The sequence below is a fragment of the Anguilla anguilla genome, chromosome 5 (assembly GCF_013347855.1).
Source record: "Anguilla anguilla isolate fAngAng1 chromosome 5, fAngAng1.pri, whole genome shotgun sequence".
NCBI classification, from domain to species: Eukaryota; Metazoa; Chordata; class Actinopteri; order Anguilliformes; family Anguillidae; genus Anguilla; species Anguilla anguilla.
Window position 1 is genome coordinate 11,241,878 of NC_049205.1, and position 25,833 is coordinate 11,267,710.

Consider the following 25,833-nt stretch of genomic DNA (forward strand, 5'->3'; position numbering starts at 1 on the left):
TCTTGTGAACCATTATGAACATGCCCAATAGGAGTATTTTGTTGAAAGTTAAATGCCTTTATTCTGCATGAAAAACATGCTTTCCAATAGGTGCACACGTGCACCTTATTAGACATTAATTAATTGGCTTACAACTTACTACAGATTGCACTTGTTTTAGCCCTCTTGCCTTCTTGTTCAAATGAAACAACTTGAAGTGTTTTAGCACAATGCTTCTCCTTGATATAAGCTACAGGGAATGAAGAATGCTGTCCGACAAAACCCAGAAGTAACACTTTCATAGATTTGCGGTTATAAGAATAAATCATTAATAAGAAATCCCATTTTTAATAAAGGTTATGCCTGCAAGAACAGCACTATTTGAATAAGTGGGAGATATACATCCTCCAGGTCCCAGAAGTAAAGTACTATACGAGTGCAATTCTGCCTGGTTTTTGTGAGGTGTGGTTTTTAGCACTGAGTTTTATTTTCAGAGACAAACAGCCACACCTCTGATTAGCTGTGCGGCCCACGCCATGTCATCACTGCTACTTCTCAAAGTGCTAAAACAAGTAAAACTGTCAAGAGTTAAGCCCTCCCACCTCCACACTCCTCTATTTCCTTCTTTCTCTCAGTTTGTCTCTCAGTTGCATACCGTCTTTGAAGGCAGATTTATGTGTTTACAGTACAACCCTGGCCTGCTGTGGCACAGCAGGGGACGGTAAACCAGCACAGCAAGAGGAGGGAGGCAGAGGTCCCGCGTATCCTGCCAACGGCGGACCCAGTGACCCCCGAACGCACGCTACCGACGGACTCAAACAAAGAACAAAAACAACGTGACCCGCCCGCACAAGCCCCGCCCTTCGGGGCTGCCCTGAGTCAGGATTAGTTTCACCGAAACGCAGGCACGGGGGAACAGGAATGCCAAGAGGGGACGCTTCGAAGATGACGTGAGGAGGGGCAATGTGGCACTTGGCAGACAGATTCAATACGGGCACATTTTGGACCCTTGGGGAGCTCCACTTCATGGCAGATGCGCCGGGGGGGTGGTGGGGGGATTGGGGGGTGGCAGACATAGGTTTGGAGGGGACCGTCGAGAGGGGGGCGCGTCGTTAGGATAACTCTCCTGCCTGTGGCCCATCTCCCACTGAGATAACAAGCTGCAGACAGTGACCCAGAACAAGGAAATGATCAGCATCTCATCCTGGGCATTAATGCATGAAGGAGCCAACATGCTATTCCCTGTGAGCTGTAGCCGCCCGCAACACAGAGGAGCCATCGAATACAGACAAGGCCTGGAGATAGTGGGAGGAGACATGGACAAGATTTCCCTTAAAACAAGGTGGGCAGTGTGACTTGTAGCTGATGGTGCTAGTTTGAAGTAAAGTACGATGTGAATATTCAATGTCTAAGGACATGCTATAAGGCTATTGTTTCAGGGTCGGTAATGTTATTTCTAAATGAAAATCTGCACTCTTTCCCCACATGCAGAAATCTGTACTTCTCTACAATGTGGAAATGATCTTTTTCATTAAAGACAATGATTTTAGAATTTAACATTGCTTAAGCTATTTGAAATTTGGTATGCCAAAGACATAAAGAAAGTTGGCAGAAAACTGTTGTCTGTGACTGTATTGTTCTCCATGATCTTCTGTACCCCTTGCTGCTTATGCCTTGATCAAATTAATTTGTGGTTGCTGACATCATAGACTCCCCACCCCCATCCCAATACTGATTAATAGATTTTGAATGGCACAGTCGAGATTTAATTTATTTTATTAGATCTTGTCGCCATCCAGACCGTCATGTTTGGCATGCTTACTGGGATTTGTGTAATTTCACGGTCTGTCTTCACTGGTGTTATTGTTTGTTTTTAGGCTTTTAAATAAATTTCCCTTAGCACCTCTCTTCTGCCAATGTAGGGCAGCTTTAGCTATTGCCGTGATTGTGGTTTTAAGACCCATTACTGTACTACTCTCAAGAGATCTACATGAAGACAAGCACTGCTCTCTCTGCCAACAGACAAATCAACAGGCTAAAAGCAAGCAGGCCCCCACCAGTATTAGGCTATGTTCATGTAATGATCCACTATAGGCCCATTCTTAAACTACTTTTTTTTCTCCAAGACAAAAAAAAAACATTAAGCAACTAAGAGTTTTATAAAAATGAATGCAGCCTTCTCTGAAAACTGAAATCTGAAGTCTGTCTTGGCATTTGTATTCTAGAACTCCATTGCTTTCAATTACCAGTATGGATTGTTACATCAGTATTAGAATGTTCAATTAAGAACATTATAATCACATGTTTGTGATCTTACACCTTAAAGGGTTAAATGCTCTGCCATACCTTTGCATAATTTTCTGGTACACACCATTATGTTTTCAGTCCGATCATTTTATATGCTAACCGTTATATGGAGACTGTTTTATTGGCTAGCATAGCATGTATTAGGAAGTAATGTTGTTTTAAAGCACCCCAACAGAGAAGCATTTAGCAACAGTAGAGTTTGCATATTAGTGATGAGGATATTAGGATTTGTTTATCATATCCATTATGTTTAACACAGCTGTTCTTAAATGTGCTAACAGGGAGATCTATATGTGGGAAGCACGTATAAAGTTGTTAGGACTTAAACATGAATGCATGGGAAAGCATACAGCATGGAAAAGAAGAAAAGGAAAAAATGCCCTAAAGTGACTTTTTTTTTTTTTTTTTTTGGAATCGGGGGCTTAAGGACTCCATCATTAAAGAAAATGAGAAACAGAAGGAGAGAGTCTAAGAGTGGCAGATGCAGTTCAGGGCTAATTCAGGGAGGGATGGGATTCGATGTCAGCCGCACAGCACGTCCATGAGACGCCACGTCACGATGACCGGATCACGTGCTGACCCCCCCCCCACCTCCCCCGTTCACATAAACTTATCATTTTGGAAAAGGCAACACACAGGAAGCAAATTCACCAACTGGAATGATGACCTCTCAACCACTGAGCTCAGCAGGGCCCAAGCAAAACATGATGGCAGCAAAGATTAAAGTTGGCTTCTTAAGGTTTATGCAATTTATGCACTTTGCAGGACCCTAAAAATAAGATCACTATAAAGCAAGTATCCTGGTGCTTTTCCCCAATTTGGTGCATTTCACATGGAGGCCTCGAGGTAGCGAACATTTGTCATGCAGTCCTTTCTTTTAAAAGACATCTGCGAGCTGGCTAATTCATTTCCTTTCTCTCTCTCTTTAGTTCCACCCAGCAAAGCAGTTAAATACAACATCGCAAATAAAGTCACATAAAAACGTTTGCTACTCAAGATGCTTGTCGTCGGCTTTAATTTCATATCAAGGGAAATGTGTGCTTACAAGTCATTTGTTACATATAAGGTATGAAGAACAACAGTACGATGGGACTCATTGCAACCTCGAACGTATAGTGTGTCTAGACGAATAGGTTTAAACCCATGTAGTATCTATTCAAAATATCAAAATGAGGTAACTGCATGTAAGCTAAGGTGTGTCTATGTTGAAACACAGTTGTTGGATAAAAAAATTATCATCCACAAATACAAAAAAGTATTCTTAACATGTAATAGTTAAATGTTTTAGTGTGCAAATGGAGAATTTAATTTAAGGATTCCTTTATTTCATTACAAAACAAAACAAAACAAACACACATATACAAAACCAACCCTCAAACAATGCCTGAACCAGACATGTAATGCTTTGGCCATCTGTTGGGTTTCTTTATATAATGCAGTTGCATTAATACGTTACTGGCTTAATCAATTAGCTATGCTGCAGAAAACATTCTATTTGAAAAGCATGCAAATATTTTTTTTCCTTTCCATCTTCACACAAAACAGATGATTCATATGCACCGACTGTAAGAGAAATTGCATAATGTGGAATCTTGAGTTTTGGCAACAGAATAAAGACATGAAGGAAATGGTTTGTCTTAGACTGACGGGGTGTTTTGGGGATCCGGGGAACGCATCTTCCTGTACACCCCCCCCCCTCCCCCTCCCCCGCCCCCCCACCCCAACAAAGACTTGGATAAACCTCGAGAGCCTGTTGCCAAGCGACAGCACTCGCACGGGACAAAATCTGCATCCATGTGAGAGAGCGGCACGCTGAAATGCGAACATGATGCAGAAAGCCAGACTCTTTTTTCTCCTTTGTGACTGCAGGACATGGTTGCACTTTGTACAGAAAAGTTACATGACAAAAAAAAAAAAGCCTCCGTGCACAAGAAGACTAGAGTATGCTTTGCTTGGATGAGTGGGGCTTGACATGTTCTGTAAAAAGGCAGTGAATTTTCCCATTTTAATTCACTGCTGAAACATAGGGTGACTGCACATTTTTGTACAACGCATCATTTTCTATTGTGTTTCTGAAGTGGGCCTTAAAATGCTACCATGCATAAAATCCAAAATCCACTCGAGTAAAATCATGCAAAAAAGAAAGAAAAAAAGAGAAAAAAATGAGGACCTCTCATGTGCAACTTGCTTTGCTTTGCAGTGAGGTTGAGTGTGAAGAATATGTGCTAAGTTCTGTGGAAAGCCCTGGGAATCCACCAAGGAAACATTCACTGGCTAAAGTGCAATCTGCAGAAAGAGGCGAAGTGTGGCCAAAAGAGCTCCTACGACAACGCAGCCTGCGCAAATACATCTCTCAGGGCAATTAGATCCAACAGAGTATCATTCAGCTTTGCGATTCAATTGTATATACTGTATGCTACTGTAGAAGAGGCTTGCCTTTCTGTTCTGCTCTTGAGAGAAAAAAAAAAGCTAAATTCCCAAACACTCTTATGACCATGCAAGGCAGTGATCCATCTAAAGGATTAAAGGACATTCATTTTTTTCCCCCTTTTTTGTGTGATTCTATTCTGAAGGAGCCTGAACTGGCCAAAGTACTGTCCATGGGGGGAAAAAAAGGGCGAATTTGATTAAAAATGACTTTCATTTGCGGGGAACGAGGGGAAAAGTTCACAGTCCTCCAGTCACTATCACAGTCTTCTTCACAATGTAGTTTTGTTTACTGAAAGGAATGAACTTGGCCCACGCCAGAATTATGAACGATCATTTATCAGAAGAACTTCTAAAAATTGTTTCCTGTACTTGGTTGTGAATGTAAACAAGGCATGAACATTACTTATTAATATCAGGTTTTTTAATATAAATCATCAGTGATAGCAGAACTGTGGCTTTTGTTTACAGATTTAGGGGTATAGTTTTATCTGTTAACAGTGTTCATTATTCATGAATTATATTATTCATGGCCCTTGTATTGTACATATCCCATGCGTAATTTCAATGTGGAGAGAATATTATAAAACTTTATTAAATTATTGGAGGGTCTGCCACATTCTCTGATTCTCAGAAAGAAGGCAAGCCTTAAATACTGTAGGAAGGAAATAAAAACAAAATTGTATTTGAGCACAAACACCTGCCCATTTTTGCCTGCCACATGCGTGATTAATAACAAACTACTATGTTCGTAAGCAGTAACAGTGAGGATAAATCAAGCTTGTTTGTATGCTCTATTCACATGGTTCATTTAAAACAATATAACCACGCGCTTCTCAATTGAAAAAACAAAGTCTACTTAGACGTCAGGCACGAAAACAGGGCCAGACTGTTAAGAAGGGGGATATCAGGTCATGTTGACATGATTCAGCTTTCTTGTAGTTTACATTTCCAAAGAAATGAGATAAGACAAATGAAGACCAATTAATATTTTCAAAAAATGCCACATAATATGCAATATGGTTAAACTAACATAGACTTCAGAGACTTCACCAGGCAGTGAAAACTCCTCATTTACCACCCTTCACTTAAATGTTTTGCTGGTGGTTGCCCCAATCCACACCAAGTCATCATGACATACTATAGGCGGTTTGATTTTGTCATACTGCCCAGGACATTCAGATGACAGTAGAACGTCGCCAAACGCTCTCCTCATGATCAGAGGCACCGTGTTCTCTCAATAACACCTGACCCAGTCTCAAAGCCTGACCCATAGCCAGACAGTGAGCAGGTAACAAATCAAACGCAGCGTGATTTGCAGTTGCCTCTGAGAGTAAAGCCACAGTAAATCTCACAGGGCAAGCCTCCACTGCACGTGGAGTTAGCAGGCTCTTCTGGGTGGGCTGCCCTGTTTTGACCAGTGTCATTCGCCCCCCATGGATGGTATCTGATTTTGATTCCCGCCTTCGGCACTGGCTTTAGTATTTTTTTTTTTTTCAGGACTGAAGCCATACTGTGGCTGCAGAACCTCGACTCTACAAATGCGAACAGCAGGAATGTCCGTGTACATGGCTATGCAAGCAAGCAAGCAAGCAAGAAGTCCTGCATGGAAGGGGAATGACATAGGTGGCTTTGTTGGAATTTTGCTAATTTTTTTAAATGGGGTTCACCAAAATCTCACATTTCTTAGCAGAAATTATGTGCAGTAGAATTTTTATCCATCCATCCATCCATCCCTTATCTTTACCCGCTTATTCTGGTCTGGGTCGCGGAGGGTAGTGGAGCCTATCCCAGCATGCACTGAGTGAATGGTAGGAACACACCCTGGTCAGGTCTATTGCAGGGCAGTAGCATCATTGTGAGGGACCATTTTCTTCTATTCCATGTCATTTCCACCAGCTAAGTATATCTGCATTTATGCATTCAGTACCTTTTCAAAATAAACAAAGTGGTAGCAGACCAATTACTGCTACACATTCCACTGGGCCCAATAAGTAAATACTCTAAAAACTATAATAGCTCAGAAACCCATAAATCTGATATGGTAGCACTGTCTGTTATTCAACATACTGTCCAGCTGGTTGCTAAGGGTAACCAGGTGAGCCTCCTTATTTGTCTACATTTATTTAATGGCTCTTATGTTTTGTGTGTGCATGCAAGATACAGAGAGAGAGAGAAATTTCTTTATAATTTAAGGTTACAGGAAACATTACCATAAAGTGTACTGTGAATAAATAGTGGAAATCAGATACACAGGAAAGTAGTAAACCAGTGTTTCTGTAGAAATCTTCATTATCTCAATCTCTGAAGGCAGTTACTTCAGTGTCTTAGACCATGTAATAAAAACATTTAAGTACAAATCAGAACATTTTCATCTGTTTTCTGTGCTCAGTGTATTGTGGTAATCTATTGTCACCCTCAAAGTATTTACAAAGTTTTCCTACACGTAAATTAGATTTCCTTTTGGAACAATGCAGCAATCTGTTTTAATTTACTGGTATAATAAGTTATTTTTTCTAATTAAGTAGGATTTTATGCTTAACTCTCACAAAGAGCCATAAAGTATTTATGAAACAACTATTTGTTTAGAGGTATGTTTTCATCAGATTTCATCCTTGATGAAAACAATGATAATCTTGACAGTTCAACATCCTGAACCCCGTTGTACAGTGTATTTTATAAAGAAAAGCTATTTCTTTAGCTCACAGATGAAAGAAAGGCCTTGGAAGCATTGTTGGACTGCGTCCTGGAAAAAAGGATTTAGACATAAACACTGGAAGTTTTTTTTTTTTTGTTCCAGTATGGGGACATGTAGGGCAATTCAAAAGATGAGTGGTTTCAGTGAAAAGGGAAAAAAATACTTCAGACAAATAAAACAAGCACGGAAAACCTTAGAAACCTTGTGCTGCGTGACATTAGCTCACAATTATTTTTCAAAATGAGGTAGCTCTGAATTCAGAACTCAGCTAAATTCAATAAAAGCAGCTTTTCATACAGGAATGACTATGGTAAGGCGAGGAGACCATGAAGCCAAACTCAATTGAGTAAAATGTAGCTTACATATTCCTCTCAGCTGCGACAAGCTTGTTTCTTTGGCAAAATTTGACATGATATGAGACTCAAAGGCCAGTATGGAACAAATGCACAGCACATTTCTGAAAGGTGTGGCCTCAGTCTTTAAAGAACTAGACTTGTGGCCTGAAGGTAACAGGTTTGAATCCTTGAAATCTTTTTAAAAAGGCTCAAGGTGACCTTAAAAATAGTCATGGGAGGATCTCCAACCAGCTAAGTCATCGAGGAGTGAGGCTGGACCGATCCTCCGGTTATGTCATACAGTTTGGACAAAAAAATCCCTTTTGCACTTAATTAGTTCAAAAAAAGTGACTGCGCACTGATGTCAAGCCAGCTCATCTGTTCAGTTTAGTTTGCCATAAAATATCTCCACGCATCGAATGAAGTTCCTGAAAAGGCCACTTGTTTTCAGAGTTATCTCAGTGCAGGGAAGTTCGCGGCTTGGTGCGATCTCATTGTCTTGACATTCGGCAAAAGCGTTGCTTTTAGGCCCGACTCCAGCAGCCGCTTCAAAGGGCCCGGGGAGAAGAATGCTCAGCGCTCGTAGAAAGTCATCCACCAGGAAGTTACTTCGCCTCCTGATCTATGTGTTCCTGTAGCGCTGCTTTAGCGCAGCTCTGACACTTGTTTCAATTACGCGTCCCGGAGAGCATATGATCTGGGACCCGGAACAGATTAATTTCCGTCATCAGCATCCCTCTCACACATCAACATAAATACGCTCTGTTTCCCCGAGAAATCCAAAAATGCTTAGCACTCTAGCATTAAAGATATTAAAAATGAAATGTGAAACGCTGTATGGTGCTGGAGATGGTTCTTATCGGAACTGAAGAAACAATGCCTTCAAGGACTGTGCATATTGCTACATTTATGTGAGAACATAATAGCACATTGTGAAGAAACTCACTTGAAACTTTTAAATCCAATTGTGAATTTTGGCTAAAATTTACTGTACCTTATTGATATCACACCCCTCCCACCTTCCCAAATGTGTCAAGAATACTTTGCTAAAGTAAAGCCAAGAATGGAGGAGTTTGATCACAGTTTTGAAATCCTCTGCATTTTAGTGTGATTTCTCATGCAGTGTGAGAGCAGCACTACGTTCCTCATTTCTCTCCAAAAATGCAAAGTTGGAGCGCATTTTGGCAGACAACCTGGAGCGTTGCCATGACTCCCATTACGGCACATTCTGGGGGCACAAACTCTCACCGCTAAATTTGCCTCGTTTCTGACAGATTCCGTCAATTAAGCAAGGGAAGGGGGATCAACGGCAAAGTACAATTTGTTTCTCGCAGGCTTAATACGGCATGCCAATAGAAGTTATGTAAAATTTATAGTAAGAACACTAAAACTGCCACTTGCACTTAAACAAATGAAAGCAATTCATCATGCTTGAAATAAAGAGACCGTCGCAGACATCAGACTTTGTTTCTCCGACTACAGCTCGTGGCCAAATATAGGAAAGCGAGTTATTCTCAACACTTCCAATGGAAAGGACATTTTAGTTCACATTAAATATTGGGTCTGAAAAATGATCTGGCCGCTGTCCAGTCTTAAGAACGTGTTAACGTTGGCACTTCCACTGTGTACATTTCCAGTAAATTGTTTTAGAGTTTATTTGACGGGATATACGCGAGGGATTGATGAATGAGATACGAGATGTTTCCCTCTTTATCCGACCTGTTACCTTTTTCAGTCATATTCTCCCGTGAAGGTTTATTTGAATGTGGCTACCTTTGTGAAATGAGCTGGCCTCATTGTTCCAGCGGCAAGGCTCGAGTAATTATGAAAAGTCTAGTGTGCCAAGAATAAGCAGATGCAGGACTTTCGGTCAATTTGGCAACCCTTCTATGTTGTGAGTGATTTCAGTGGGATAGTAGGGGCAATCTTCCCTCTTGACCAACCAGAAAAACACTGAATGAAAACACAAAAAGCACGTGTGAGATGATGTTGAAACGAGCTACCGGACTTACAGTGGGCTTTATTAAAGGCTCAACAGGGGTACGCTGTGTCCTTGGCCAAATTTCCACCTTAGCACTCTAAATATAGCCATCCACCAGTTTAAACTGGATTAATAAATGTCGCCCCTCTCCACCTCAGCTGGTGCACGGTGAGCATTCTGGGAGGAAAAAAATGGAGGCGAGGTGGTAGTAAAGCATCTTGATGTGATTCTCCATTTCCCCCCTTCACTCTAGGAACTTTAAATCTCCTTAAAAGGGACGGAAGGTGCTATACAAATGCAACTGATGTATTGTCACCACTGACTTATTAGTAAAATATCTCCACTAGCAGCACTTCCTGTAGGCCAAGTACCTGACCTCTCTCTTCTTCCTGCTGTTGAAAATCTCAGCCTAAGCTTTTTATTGGAGCACTATATATATATATATATATATAAAAGAACTGCCAAATGTTTTGGGGGAAAGATATTACTTCTTCATACATCTGGGATGATAAGAAAATTTGAGGAATTGATAAATTGGGACTAAATTATCGATTGATATCAATATTATTTTAAAAATGTATTCAACAGTTCAATATCCAAATACGTCTAGGTTCACATCCTGTACTTTTCATTTGCGCCAGAGGCATTAGTTATCTCAACTAAACATTTGAAACTAGAATAAATCTCCTTGAAACAATATTGTTTCAGTTAGACACTTATTAAATGCAGCGAAAACTACCAGCAGGTGAACTGTCATTTGAATAAACATGGATATAATTCATTACTGACTCAAGAACAGACCAAACATCTTTGTGTTTTGCTGGAGACGTTTCGTGGCTCCCATAGATACAAATTAAAATCTTAAGCATCAGTTACTATTAAACATGTGAAACTAGAAGAAATGCCCCTAAACTTACAACTTAGACTATTCAGGTAAGGTAATCGGTTAAGGAATGCTCCATTTGCGTTTAGAGTTGCTCAGTGGTGCAAAGCTAAGCCAAACAATTTTTAAAAGCCTATAAATAATTCAATAAAAAAAATCACTGAAATTTCACAAAACAAGAAAGTCAAAAAAATCAATGTGCTACAGAAATACATCAACGGCAAATAACTCATACAGAGACAGGACAACAAGGGGGGGTGGGGGGGGTAGGGTATGCATGGCAGCTGCTAGAAGATGAGGTGTTGCTCAGGTATTTAATGGGAACATGTCTTCTGGGCTCTAGTCTTACAACCTGCTGTTCTAAATTTGCGGTCACTGGTTGTTTAGCCAGATTCAGGTGCAGTTGTGGCTCACAGAGCAGAGATATGATTCTCTTATGGTTCTGTTGTACCTTTGTTTCCATTGTCTAGATTTCCTAAGCACTGAATTTAAACCTGACGTCATGATTGTTTTTTTCTGTATGATTACACACTGAACACTGCGTGATCCTTTATTTACAAATCAAAACTAAGCTAATAGAAAATACTTTGCACATCACCATACCAAGTCTTCACAGGCAGCTGAACACAAGCCAGGGACATAATAAACAGGGAGGTTCTGACTCTGAGACACACAGTACCGGTACTCTCAGAAACAATGTGAACCTGGCTTCGTGTGTATTTACAGAAATCATGCAGGACTGCAGTGTGTGATCTGCTGTAACCATCTGTAACTCAATTCCTGGAAAATGCGCAAGCTGTATGGAATTCGCCATCCCTTCCATGGAAGGTGTCAAGTCAGTTCGCTCATTTGACACCTTCCATGACTAACTCAGGGAATCTTTAAAAAAAAAAAAGATTTAGAGTCAGCAACAATAAATAACGCGTATGTTTATACAGAGCATGGCACAGTGCTACAGTGGGTAGCACTGTCACTTCACAGCAAGAAGGGTTCGAATCCCAGGTTCAAATCTCAGCCTTTCGTTTACATGTTCAGAGACATACAGGTAAGCTCATTGGAGACTCTAAATTACCCATAGGTATGAGTGTGTGAGTGAATGGTGTGTGTGCCCTACGATAGATTGGAGACCTGTCCAGGGTGTATTCTGCCTCTCGCCCAATGCATGCTGGGATAGGCGCCAGCACCACCCTGACCAGGAATAAGCGGGTATAGAGAATGGATGTATCTTTAATTCGCGTTTTGAGTACAGTCTTTCTAAAGGGGGTATGACAGTGAAATGATGTTGAAATCAGAGCCCAGCTCCTACAGAAGGATACACAAGGCATTTATTTACAGTGTTTTTAAGTTCCCGGTGCTGGTCATTCCAGCACAAGTCTCAGCTGGTATTCTGTGCCCTTATCTCTCGCAGTCCTCACTAAAGTACCCACAGACCATCATGGAGGTTAATGATGGGACCACGCCCTCATCCTCGGGACGTTTTCACCCAAGCCCCGAGAGGCGTGTTTTTAAACCCCCCCCCCCCCACCACCAATGGGAGCACGGCGGGACGGACGGCAGAAAGGTTCTCACCGCAAAAGACGTCAAATTTATTGCTTGTTATCCTTTCCCTAAATCTTCCTAACACCATTGCATAACACGCTGAGGGTAATGTACACACTAATGGGGAGGAGGGCGTAAATCTATCACGGCGCAGTAAATTAGAGCGGCGCGCTTTTTTGTGCGCGGGGATCACGACGTCGGCGGATAATGGCCGGGGGCCGGGAGGGCGAGCGTGCGTGATGTACGGCGGCCGTGGCGACTTCACTCGACCGCGAGCTCCCAATAACGCTCACGCAGCTCAGCTCTGCTCAGCGATGATTCTTCACAACACTGGAGGCATGCCGTGCATTAAGGTTCATCGTCTAGGAATGTCCTTCCTCCTTTAACGCCTCTTAGAAAAAGGCCCCGATGCCCAAACTCAGCACTCAGGCCCATGTTGAGTCACTGGAAGGGAATGAAGCGGAGACAGCACCTTTTAATCAAAGCTACAGAGGGGAATGACTGCCTGGGTAGGACGGTGCACTGTATGACGCAACTGATCATGAAAAAAAAGGAGCAGTGATCATGATTTTGGGGAAAAATATCCATTTTTATCAGGACACAAGTGAATTAGTGTAAAATGCAAAATTTGGAGTTCCAAAGAAGCATTGCATGGTCTACTACTGTGACCTGGTAATCTCAAGTATTTCCCCTGTTGAATTTAACTGAAATGATCACAGCTGGTCTTTAAACACAATTCTTCCATGGGGGCATGCCTACAGGATTGCAGTTCTTGAGGTCTATGGATTTCAACCTCTCCTATATTCATTCATTCATTCATTCAACTATTCATTTACTTGTATTCATTAGCACACTCATCAGCACACTCACTCTAATGACCCCGTAGCACCCCTGTTTATTCCTGCATGTTCATAAGTCGCTCTGGATAAGAGCATCTGCTTAAATTATTAGGAACCACCCCCCCCCCCCACACATTTTTTATAAAATGGATATGGCCTTGGTGTCATTGAGCTATGAAAGTATATAGCGACTGCTCAAATCCTTTTCATTTTTCCAGGGATCGTAAGAGGGGAGAAAAAGGAAAAGGCAGTTATTTTAGTGCAACCCTAAATGAAGTGCAAGCAGCAGAAGCTCACTGGCAGGGCCTATTGTAAAATAAAACAATAACGTATTATCAGTGACCCTGCGCATCAAGCCTTTCTAATTGAACTGGACTCTTTGTAATACCTTCCATGCCAAAATCCACTGGCTTTTGTTTGAATAGCGTAAACGTTGCCAGATGGACCAGGCAGAAGGTTCTGGAAATCCTAATAATCCAGTATGGGGGTCACCCACCTTGATGAGTCGGAACAACAGGCCCAAACAGAGGGGCGAAAACGCGTGGCCCGGTTCCAGCCCAGTGACACAGCCAATTCAAGACAAATACGGGAATCCAGTTTTCCCCGTTGGCTCTGTAAAAATACATGAATGGAAAAAGAACTGGTCTAGCTTTGCTTGGCATTGCCATGCTCCATTGAACAGAGCTCATGTTCCAAAAAGCTCACGCTTCTCCACAACACCAGTCATCGATCATCTGATCAACACTGCTGTTCAAACCAGATCCTTGGTCTTCACTGGGTCCCACTTTATTTTTCTATTGTATGAACTAATAATTGATGAACTGGATGTCATTGCATTTATACAAAAGGAAATGAGCACATAGAAAACTAAGTATTTTTATAATTAAATGTGATGATGTTTTTAAGTGCCAAGACATTGTTTCATGTGGTTTCCATGGATACGTGCAATATTGAATATGGCTTCGAGATACTAAACCCAATTCAAATAAATTCTCCACAATTTTTTTTGCAAACAAGTAGTGTATAGGCTCACCTTACCTTAGCCTTCTTTAAATTCTGAATATGATCTCTCATGTAAACTATGTATCATCATGTATAGCATTTCTCCTCTAATGTTAATAGCCTTGTATGCTTGTTTGAATGTAAGCTTTAATCTGATCTTTAAAAATTACAGCATTGTATAACATGGTGGGGAAAGGTGATTTTTTTTTGCAGAAAAAATAAATTCAACAATAAATTCAGTGTTTACTGCAGCACCTATGGAACTACGAACATAATAAAATATGCATATGATCTCAATCACATAAGGGGACAATAAAGGAGACACTATCAACCACTTTCAACTTCACTGCTAAAACAGCAAAGACAGGGGAGGAGCTTTCTGTCCAGAGTAAATGGTCATTCCTCAGGTAGGCGACATGACTGCAGTTTTTCCATAAGGAAAAACATTTTGGTTCACAGTGCCATTTTCCATTGTTCTTCGTTGTTTTACAAAATAGTAAAAACTGCAGGTCTGCTACAACCATAATTATAGATGAGAGACATAAGGACTGCATATGAATGAAACAGCCAGTGTTGTTCTGTTGCGTTTTATTTTTATACCAAGTAGATTCTGAAAAGTATTTAAAAAATCTGTATAAGGCCTGGATATGTTCAATAATAGGAACCCTCTAACAAACACAAACAAGTCTGTTCTTGGCTCTGGCACTTATGCGCACATAATTATGTGATGCAGTTAAAACTAGAAAACAAGCTAGACAGAAATGGAGGTCTAACCCTAATGCTTAAACATGACGTTTCAGATTAATAAGAATATTAAGCTCTTCACAAACACAGGCGCCATACTGCTGTACTCAGAACACACTGGGCTAAGCACATGGCTTTGATTAAGGAACAAATCCTCTCTTTTGTATTGGAGCTGAAATGTATTGTATAAACTGGCCGGTCGTTTTATGTTATCTGAAGTAATGACTTAAGTCCCATTTGTCTTTGCAGTGACCTTCAGCTTCGTGAATCACGGCTGCCAGAAAACTAGCACGGCACAGGACTCTGAGATCCGGGAGAGGAAGTTTGCTGGTGAAAAGATACTGCAGAGGATCACGAGCTAAGAAAACTGTACACCAACTTGCAGTGGAAGGATGGTTATTTACTTCAAAAGGAGTCATCCTTCGTGAATTTCATTCAGTTTTTTTGTCACTCCAATAATAAGAGCCACTCTTTATTTCCAATGATTACTAAGAGCTTATATAGTACGTCTGCCTATCATGCCTGTCTATCAAGTTCCCTTGTCCACCTCCACCTGTGAAATCCCATGTGTGAATTTCCATACATGAGGGACATTCTCATCTTACCACCTGGAGGGTTACAGCCCTGTCTTCCGTGCCACACAATGGGAAGGCCCGTGGTGAGACGGCTCAACTTGAGCTGGGGAGATTTACCTGGTTTCTGTGCTCCCTCACTTTCTCATGCTCCTGGCATGCAGTGCCAACCAATCAGAGGGAACATATTCATAAGAAGAGCAGCTGGAAAGTTTTGGAGTTTGGGAGGGGGGTTTGTTTTGGGGGAGAAGTGGGAAACGAAAGAACGTGGGAACGCGGGAACATAAGAGCGTTCATTAAGGAGAACCATTCACCCCACAGGCACGTGGGCTTTGGCCAAGGAACAACAAAAGTGGAGCAGTAGTGGACATTGATAGAAGGTGCAATGTGGCTGGCAGGAGAAGCCTTAGAAATGGGGCAGCACCAGTTTAAGAAAGATGTGCCACCATGCGTCCAGATGGCCAGTAAACAGGATCTGGTTCTCTCTTTCCCCTTGTCCACTGCAGTGGACATTGCAAACAGATGACAGGCCCAACCAGCACAGGGCTGAGAGCCATCCAGCTGGGAGAAGACAGGAGAATGACGGGGGATAAGGAGAATGCTGTCGGAGGAGGCCCGGGCCGGTAAGGAGCTGAGAAATGAGGTTATGGAGGCAGCAAAGGCGTTTAAGTGACAGGAGCTGAGCGGGAGTGAGCGATGCTGTATGGAGATAATGGTTATGGGGAAGAGCTATATGGGAAAACCAGAGGGAAGAAAGAGTGGAGAGCGAAGGCTAAAGTGTGGGAGGACCCGAGTGAAGAAGGAAGCAGAATCGCCTGTCCCAGACAAGGTGAAGTCATCACACGAAGGTCAATGCCTGTTTTAAGACCACTCCACTCCCAATGAATTACACTCTAATGGTACTGCTCTCTCCTTGAATTTACATTGAGTCATTTTCCTTAACATTTCAAGTCCTTTTAACATTCTGCTCATATTAATTTCTTATTCATAACCAACACCCGTGATACTGTATAGTCAAGGGACTGCCAGTTATATATGCAGCAGTACACATTAGTGGTAACAGACAGAATTGGACGTGCAAGGTAGAGGTTGTAGGTTTGAATCCCAAATGGAGCATTGCTGCTGTGCCAGCAATTATAGTAAAGGGGGGGGAGAAAACATGTCACACCTGAATGTTGATACCCTGTCAGACAGACAAAGGAGCATGGTGAAATGTGCGCAACTGCCGTTTGCAATAGCTCGCTGTACAATCTGTGTTCCATTATGTGCCTGATGTCATATCACAAGGTCTACCTTTAAAAGCAAAAAATAAATAAAAATAAGCAAAAACATCCCTGTCTGGCACAGGGCCCTCACAGATGCAAAGTCCTGTGTGACTGCCCTATTCGACCGCCCTTAGTGGCAGGCCTAAGTGCTTGGTCATTTCTGAAAGAGGGAGCAACAGGTTTGTCACCCTTAATCTAAGGATCGGACTGTGCACACACTCTCCTCAACTGACCAGAAACAATTGTGGGTACAGTAAAGATCCTATCCTATCCTCTACAAGGTTCTGAATTCCATAATTAACAAAACTACAACCAGGCTCTCCAAGACCCCATTATCATCTAAGTCGAGCCAAGAACATGGAAAGGTTTGGCAAAAGCCTCTTGTTGAATGACAATCTAACATACCCAGGTATCCCCACAAGAGGAAAAGAGGACTTGTTCAACCTAAAACTGACAGCCATGACCACACCTCTAGGATACCATAGCATGTCAGGTTTTTGTCACCCAGAAGAATTGTACATGGGTATTTATATGGTTCCAGAGACTTCCATATTCAGGAACCAAGTTTTAGAAACCAGAAAAGTCTTTTACATGTCTGGGTACGAATATATGGCTTTTAAAGCAATGCATTCAAGTATGCAAATGGTAACTTCGCTGCACCAATGACTGACTTATCAATGGATCCTCTAATGTATCCATAATCTCCTCATAGTGGCTCTATGGCCTGACCTGTGAACTTGAGACAAAACAAAATATTACATTTTCCAAATGTTTGAATGCAATCACTAAACTTCATTACTTGGATCAGCAATCACATTTGTTAATATCCAAAAAAAAAATGAGAAAATTCGTTTTTTACTCTCGCCAGCATTTGTGAAGAGCCAAAGTATCTGCATAAAACAAATAATTCATTAATTGTTTCGATATTTCCTGTCAGACTGAATGAATGCAGATGACTTTGCAGAAAATACTATGCATACAGGAGAACATAGGAGTTTCATTTCGTGGCCAGGGGAGGGGGAGAAAAAAAACAAAAAACCTTCGGATCACTCAAAGTCTGGGAGTCATCAAACATTTCTTTTTCAAATCAACCAAAATGCACAACATATAAACACAACTGTGTCTTCTGCTAAAAAATGCAACATCGCAAAAAAAGGAGTACATAGAGTGGGGTGCGCGACAATATTGCATCATAAAATCTAAAAAACTTAAATCTTAAAGTTGTCCTTTTTTTTTTTGTAAAAACCAAAGCATTTCCAGCTCCTGGTTAAACACCTCACCCATCCATTGAAATTGAAGGTTCTCAAGCCAAGGTTTGATTAGCCTGAATGTATGGTTCTTCATGTACTCCTAAACAGAAAGCACGCTGACCGAATGAAGGCATCGACCGTGCAGTAACTAACAGTAACAGCCAACACAGAGATTTGTCATTGTGAAGCAAATACCAAAAACAATGTCAAACGTTATAAACAAACTGTTTATGTATTGCACCAACCACACCCTATCAAAAATGAATAATACTCGATGGGAACATGGAAAACAGCAAACAGAAGAAGCATAATGAATAACTCCTTTCTGTTGTGTAAATACTCATCATCATCATTTACAAATTGTTCAGTGAACTAACAGTATACAGTATTAAAGTCATGTTTTCTAGCCACACAGATTCATAAGGTAAATTACTTTCCCTTTCAGATGCTGTGTTAAAGAGAAGGCTCCTTGCCAAAAAAAAAAAAAAAAAGGTTTTAAAACCACTACTGTACCCACAAAAGGACTACTTCAAAAAACCTCTTGGCATCAAACAATGTTCCTTGATGGTACAGTTTAATTATTTGAATAAGTCATAAAAATGAATGTTTAGAAAAAACACTTATGCCCTTTTACCGCATTATTTCAATAACATTCTGAATAACCCACTAAGATGTGTCCATTTTAACTGCACTCAATATGCAGAAATCTGACATCAAACTGCTGGATAAGGCTAAAGATATGGCACCATGAAAAGCATGTGAACAACTGAAAGGCATAAGTCAAGACTCACCCCGAACTGCCAAATAGATATTGCAGTTGGTGCCCCAGTTTAAACAAGAAATGTAAAGCAATCGTTTTAGTTTAATATTGGAAAAACATCACACTATGACGACATAAAACATTATTCAAATTCAATCACAATATTTAATAATAGGCATGCATTATTTATGTTTACTGTTGCGTGTTACACAAAAACAAAAAACAACAACAATACAACAAATAATAATTTTGAAAATAAGAAAGTTTGTCCTGATTTAAAATGTCCTCAAAGGCTGCAACTAGATTTGAATGAGCCTTGTAGCTTTGCTGGAGTAGGTGGAAATCAGACTATTGTTGGGTGAAACCAATCAATTAACACACAGGCAAACTTGTCAGACTGAATTGCATGTGCAATGGTACATTTCACGGTAAATAATGCCATGGTGGAGAATTGTGGGTGACATTTTTTTAACGTACTTTGCGCCGGTTTGTTTGTGCAGCTATATTTAAAGCCACTTGATTGAGGAAACGTTGGAAATAGCAATGAGGGCTTCCCTAATGAGACCTCTAGAGGAAAGTACTGGCATTTGGTGTAGGTGGGGTGGGGGAGGGAATACCCACCTCCCCCACCCCCACCCACACATCATTAAACATATTTAATTTAGAAACATTATTACTTAATGAATAATAACCAACAGTAGTTTTAAATTCATCAATCATACTCAATCATAATTTGTTTGCTGTAGAATCCAACTACACGAAAAGATTTAACGAAAATAACAGAGTATGTTCACCTGTTCGTGTACTGAAATAGGCATACTTTTCCAATACCCTAGCATCTCAGTGGTGTCATCATGTGTCTTGTAAATCTATAACTTATTTTTGGAACATTGTTGTATACGACAGGTAATACTAACTGCATTAATCATCTAATTAATTGGGAGATTTGTGGTACCAATTCTACATTAGCAATATGCTATGGGGCCTTCAGATGACTGCCATAGGCCAACCTGCCTAAATACATCTTAGACAAATCCGCATGTATACATGGATACCGGTACGCCATTTTAAATAAATACCGATTTTTCGTTTGTTACTTTCAAGTAGCTTACCAAGGGCGGAAGATTCATTGGCTGCAATGTCTTGCCCGGAAAACTTCAGATAATTGGGCTTAAATTCTCCGCATTAACACGATGACCTTCCTCTATGGATCCGCTGAATTCATATCGCATTTATCAAACACTTCTCCCGTGCTCAAATATTTGGTTCTGTATAACTTTATTTATTTATACGAAATTTAGTTTGAAAGCACATCAGAGAGAGGAGGAGGGGTTTGTAACAGGAGTCTGACCAAGTGACCTATAGGCTGATTACATGTCATTAACTGGAGACTCGACGAATCCAAATTACTCAAAGAACCTCCATTCAGCCAGATGAATTACACTTGGAGCACACATACAACACTTAAACAAATATAAATCATGTGCCATTCTTCGTGCATTTGTGATTTTGTTCACACACACACGCACAAGCACACACGTTCATATTCGTTTGTGGACCTAAAATCTCTGAACCGAAGAAGGCATACAGCAACATTATTAGATATCAACAAGTGTGGATCATTGATTCCAATAACGAGTTATTTTGTCCAGTGTTCTCTGATTTAACAAGGTTTAGAATACACCGTTATGGGAAAAATGTCAGTACTTATTCGGAAATTTCGTGGTATATGTATACATTTAATGATAAATCGCATGATAAATGTGTGAATATATTGTTCGTTGGAAATTATTTATTTCTCTTTTTTCTTAAATACGTGTTTGTTTATATATTACCTCTTCAACTTATAATTTATAGACTATGAGGCATAATAAAGACACTTACGTTTATTGCAGGCGCAGTGTCAAAAATAAGCCGTGTCTTCTAATATAACCTTTAAAACATCTACTCATAATTAAATTATGGTTGCATGCAGTGACTAAAATAACGAACGAACGGCCTACACAACAACATTTTTAAAAAAAAGAACCTAGGGAAAACATACAAGTAATCCACGACCGTAGTTCAAATCAATAGGCCTAACTTCGTGTAGTCCGTTTTATAAATATGTTGTTCGCTAAATCGTGCATCATTTTAAAAGGCATCCTCTGTTGAGTTTGTCGTGTATTTTTGAACATCGGTTGATTACATTTTTGGTGGGCATCTACATCAAGTGTTTCCTCCATTTTCAATGCAATATTGTTTTCGTGTAGGGTGGCATCATGTTAGAAACAATTAGGCTACCGTATGCCGTAGCCCAAATTATTTGACATAACGATGAATATTATTAATAACATGTACATTATACTTTGCTTTAAAAAAAGACCCCATTGAAGTGATGCACCTTTATTTTGTAGAGTGTGTCTGACATATGGGTAACATACTGAAAAATATATATATATTTACAGTGAAACAACCGATAACAGTAAGCTTCTGAAATAGCTTATCGCCATTTCATTCAATGTATATATGTTTACTTTCAACAAAGTTTACCAACATAGTGTCGCGAGTCTTGTTGCTCAGTGAAGAGGACAAAGATGTGTGTGTGTGTGTGTGTGTGTGTGTGTGTGCGCGCGCGCGCGTCTGAGCGTGTGTGTGGCATATTATTTAAAAAAGTAAAACGTTCACGGGTGTAATGGCGACATTTGGACTTAAATGAATAAATATAGACGTATAGCCTGCAAGTCTTTGTATATCCTGATAGACAAGGACATTATTTTATGTGTTTGCGTTTCAGATACTCCTCTATTAAGCCCATTATCTAGAAATAGCAAAAAAGACAGTAACTTTTAAAGCTTTTAATTAAACCTTTTCCTCAATTTTTAAATATGGATGTGTGAGAAGTGATTTTCAAAATAGTTTCTCTTCGAACGAGATATAAATGTCATTTATTTTTATATCAAAAAATAATAAAGATTTTCTGAAAAAGTAGTATTTTCAATGATCTTTTTATATGCGTTGTCCCACACGTATGGGATAAGTTAAACAGAAATAAAACATAGGAACATTAATGAAGATGTATATATTCAAGTTGAATTATTACAGATTGATACAATACACAATTCACCCAATATATACATGGAACGTTCAACAAATGTATGAAAAGTATACCAACATTGAAAATTAATTTTATGTCTGGGTTTTTAACCACAGTAAGCAGCCAAACGAGTCATACATTCATATTTACGCCCCAGTGCTTTGATGTCACACCGTGCTGTGTAGGCAACGCTAGTATTGACAATTTGACAAATACTTCAAACATTTCTGTAGCGCACATCCAGGATTAGATCTAGAAACACGGAATATGCCCATGATATATGCACGTGTATATGGAATAAAAGATGCGATCGCAATAAAGAGCTCTTGCTCATTTCATCTCATAATAGCACGAAAGAGACGCTCATTATTAAATGAGAATCACTTCCCATAACGAAGCTGCATAAATGCGTTATTTTCCATTAATAACGTTCTTAGGCCACTTGCCACTTTTACTCCATTTACCTTTTCATGAAGGTCAATGGCTTGTGCTTTTTATTCCTTTACAGAATGTGTGCGTTCGCAACTAAATACTGTTTTGAGTTTATTTAGCTACTTAAATAGAAATAAACGAGTATTTTTTAAAACTATAATAGGAAAAACAAGACGGTTATATGTTGGTCATATTGATAAACCAGTAAAGGATTTGTTAGTAGCCTATTTGAATTATTTTCCATTCATTAATTACTATTGCGAAAATGAAGCAAGCAGCACTAGCGATGCACATTGAAATTTAGGAGAATAAACATTCAGCAATGCCGTTTTTGCCCCGCCTTCTCTGCATTCTGATTGGCCTAGAAACGTTTTGACCACATATATTAACCCAAGCAGTTCTAAAGATGAAGCTGTGACATGGAGATCAAACGGAGGAATTCTTGCAGTGCGGAGCAACAGTAAAGCTGTGCACAGTGTTACCACAAGCGACAGGGATTTTGGAGGACTGTCCTCTTGCGCCTCAATCCCCAAATTCTAAAAAGGGTGTAAATACATTGCGGATTTGGGGAGAACGTACTCCAAGCGCCAATGAAGGCAGTTCCTAACATGGACCGTGTACTTTGAGACTCAGTAAAGCAAAGGGAGCCTTCTCGCTCTGGAAATGGACAATGGAGAAATTGCGTGTAAGTAGCTGATTGCTGCGCTTTTGATAGATCGCTTTACATTTGGCTTTGGTTGTGGTCAGAAGAGACAGAACATTTATTACCCCATGTGCATTACTGTGTTTGGTATATTTGATATTTAACAGACGCGTATAATGACTGTAGTGTACAGTACAATTATAAAGAACTTTTGACTGTAATTTTATGGAGAGTCAGCCTGTGCGTAAAACTTCTGGAGACACCACCGATATACTGCGAGGACAAACGCATATCCCTTTAGCGGTCCGCTGTAAAAGTCATTGGTTTGCTCTACCATGAGCTTAGTTGGTGGATTTCCTCACCACTCGGTGGTGCATCACGATGGCTACTTTGCCGCCGCTAGTCGCTGCCATGAAGAAAACCCTTACTTCCACGGGTGGCTTATCAGCCATCCTGAAATGTCTCCTCCTGACTACAGTATGGCACCGTCGTACAGCCCCGAGTATGCCAACGGTGCCCCTGGTCTTGACCACTCGCATTACGGGGGTGTTCCGGGAGCTGGCGCCGTTGGGATGGTGCCCCGTCCTGTGAAACGGAGACCCACGGCAAATCGAAAGGAAAGGCGCAGGACTCAGAGTATCAACAGTGCCTTCGCAGAGCTCAGGGAGTGCATTCCTAACGTCCCCGCAGACACAAAGCTGTCCAAAATAAAAACCCTTCGGTTGGCCACGAGCTATATCGCCTACCTCATGGACATTCTTGACAAGGACGAGCAGCACGGAGAAGCAGAGGCCTTCAAAGCGGAGTTCAAAAAGACAGACGTCAAAGAGGAAAGGAGAAAGAAAGAAGTGGTAAGGGAATTTATTTCGCCATACAATGTTTTCTTAATAGGAAGATACATAAGAGTTTAACTACTGAAACAGAGAGTTGTAGGTGACTTTATTTTGTTACACACACACACACACAAATGCATACAAATACACACAAGTATAGTCATGTGTATTGCAAAGCGAGACAGTGGGTAATTTTATTTAGCCTATGTAAACGTCCAGTAATATTAACCTAAAACTGTCTACGTTGAGCTGTACAATACTTCACACAGTCCTAATGCACAAACATATACAAAACCCGTCAGGGTTATGAATGACTCCAAGTTGATATAATAACCAAAACATATTTTTTACATTAAAACTAAACAAAGGGACGCTTCAATTACTCGTGTAAAGCAGGCCATGCAGGCCAATGGGCGCGCGGGGGAGACGTCTAAATATGTAAACATTTCACACACCTCCATTTTTGTTATTATTGTTTCTATAAAGGGTCTGTATTGCTCATTTCCCGTTACAGAATGAAGTTTTGAAAAGTTCAGCAAGCAGCAACGATAAGAAAACCAAAGGAAGAACTGGCTGGCCGCAACATGTTTGGGCACTGGAACTGAAACAGTGAAAGACCCCTTCTCATAAAGACTTGAAAAGAAAAGTCTTTTCCTTTTGTTTTGTACTCTGACTTTATTTAATGGAATATTTATGTGCAATTTCCCGCAATGAAGAGTGGATATTTGAAGAAAACCATTCCATTTTAAGAGGAGGAGAGCCATTTGGTAAGGGATTCTGTCGTCTCATATGTGGTGAATGTTTGTTTCGTTGTTGAAGTGGAAACCCAAACAGATGTTTGACGTGTTCGTGAAGTGCGAGTTCTTTCCCCTTTCTCTCCCCTTTCCCCCTAGATATAGATATTAATGGAGTTTAACTGAAAAAGTGACGCAGTTCAAATGTTTTATTTCAACAAAAAAAAATGTCATGAAGTGTTATGTTGTCATTCTGTGGTCGTCTCGTATTTGATGATGTTTTAAACAGCTGTTAAGTCCAGTCGAGTGCACTTCCGTCCAGAAACATGGGACTTAAATCATATTGGAGATGCAAACCATGTAATTAATACAATAAACCACTGTGTTTTTTAAACATAGTCCCCTTGTTGCATATACTGAGTAATATACAACGTATAATTTGAATTCTGATCCATTTAAAAATAAAATCGTTTTTTAAATATTTGACTTTGGGCTGCAGAACATTTATTTGTGCTTAGTTGCCATTACAATTATAATTGTTATTTTTTCTTAAAAAGATTCATTTTTTTCTTCATTTATTTATCTTTCACGTAGAATTAATAGCATATATATGCATTGTGACCTAAATCGTTGCGCTTTTTAGTTCAGCAGACGGTATTAAAATATTTACTACTGTACTTATCCTGACGTGACAGTCAAGTGAAATACCGCTCACGCGATACATCCACAACAGCTCTTCAAATAGACTCGTTCCCACGCATCCGGCGAACCGGCACATGTTTTGGATAAGAGCACGGTAGTATGAGAACGCTGAAACATAGGTGATCCAAGTACCATGAAACAACGAACAAGAAAACAAAATGTCTATATGCAGAGCTATGCCATAAAATATAATAGCATGTCTTGAGGTCATTAATGTTTTTAAAGGCTGGTTAAGTAACATGCGTTATGCGTTCTCGGATGATCACAACACAAGGCCGAAACCTGACCAATGGCACCCAATGATCACTGACAAGAATGCACTGCCTCACAGTAATAACAATGATAAATATAGTTACAATGAATTAAATGTCGACAAAGCGAATGGGACTGTTTTCTATACTAGTAGATATTTTATTCTAAATGCGTCGAATTATTCACGTGGACTGTTCAACCCAGTGCCAGTTTACAGTTTGTTGTCTCACTGAATTGATCGTTGTGTTATAGAAATTCTTATACGCCTTGCAGCGAATAATTAAATACGAATTTATGATGATGATTATTATTTTTATTATACACGGTAAAATGTCCAGTGTTAATTCAACTCAACTCAACAAAGTATATATGAGACCAATAGGGACCACATGTACTCTGTAAGAGTTGATTTAACACTAACCGTTATTACTGTGAATCTTTTTTATTGGACGCGTTGTTATAAGTAACAGTACAAGGCTTGAAATCAGCTCAGCCTTCCTCAGTGTTACAGAACGTCAATTAAATCATGAACTATCACTGTATACTCGTTAGCATCACATATTCTCTTAAATCGATACAC

At 40.1% G+C, this 25,833-nt stretch overlaps 1 protein-coding gene and 1 long non-coding RNA gene across 2 annotated transcripts in view; one reads left to right on the forward strand and one right to left on the reverse strand.

Annotated features, from left to right (window-relative positions):
- The window catches only part of LOC118227978, a 74,768-nt gene that overhangs the window by 37,282 nt on the left and 11,653 nt on the right, over nt 1–25,833 (reverse strand). The window lies entirely within an intron of this gene.
- On the forward strand, nt 22,315–24,785 carry hand2 (heart and neural crest derivatives expressed 2). Its single transcript, XM_035419125.1, has 2 exons — nt 22,315–23,583; nt 24,080–24,785. Exons 1-2 carry the CDS (start codon nt 23,068–23,070, stop codon nt 24,176–24,178), a joined length of 615 nt encoding a protein of 204 aa, XP_035275016.1. The 5' UTR covers nt 22,315–23,067; the 3' UTR covers nt 24,179–24,785.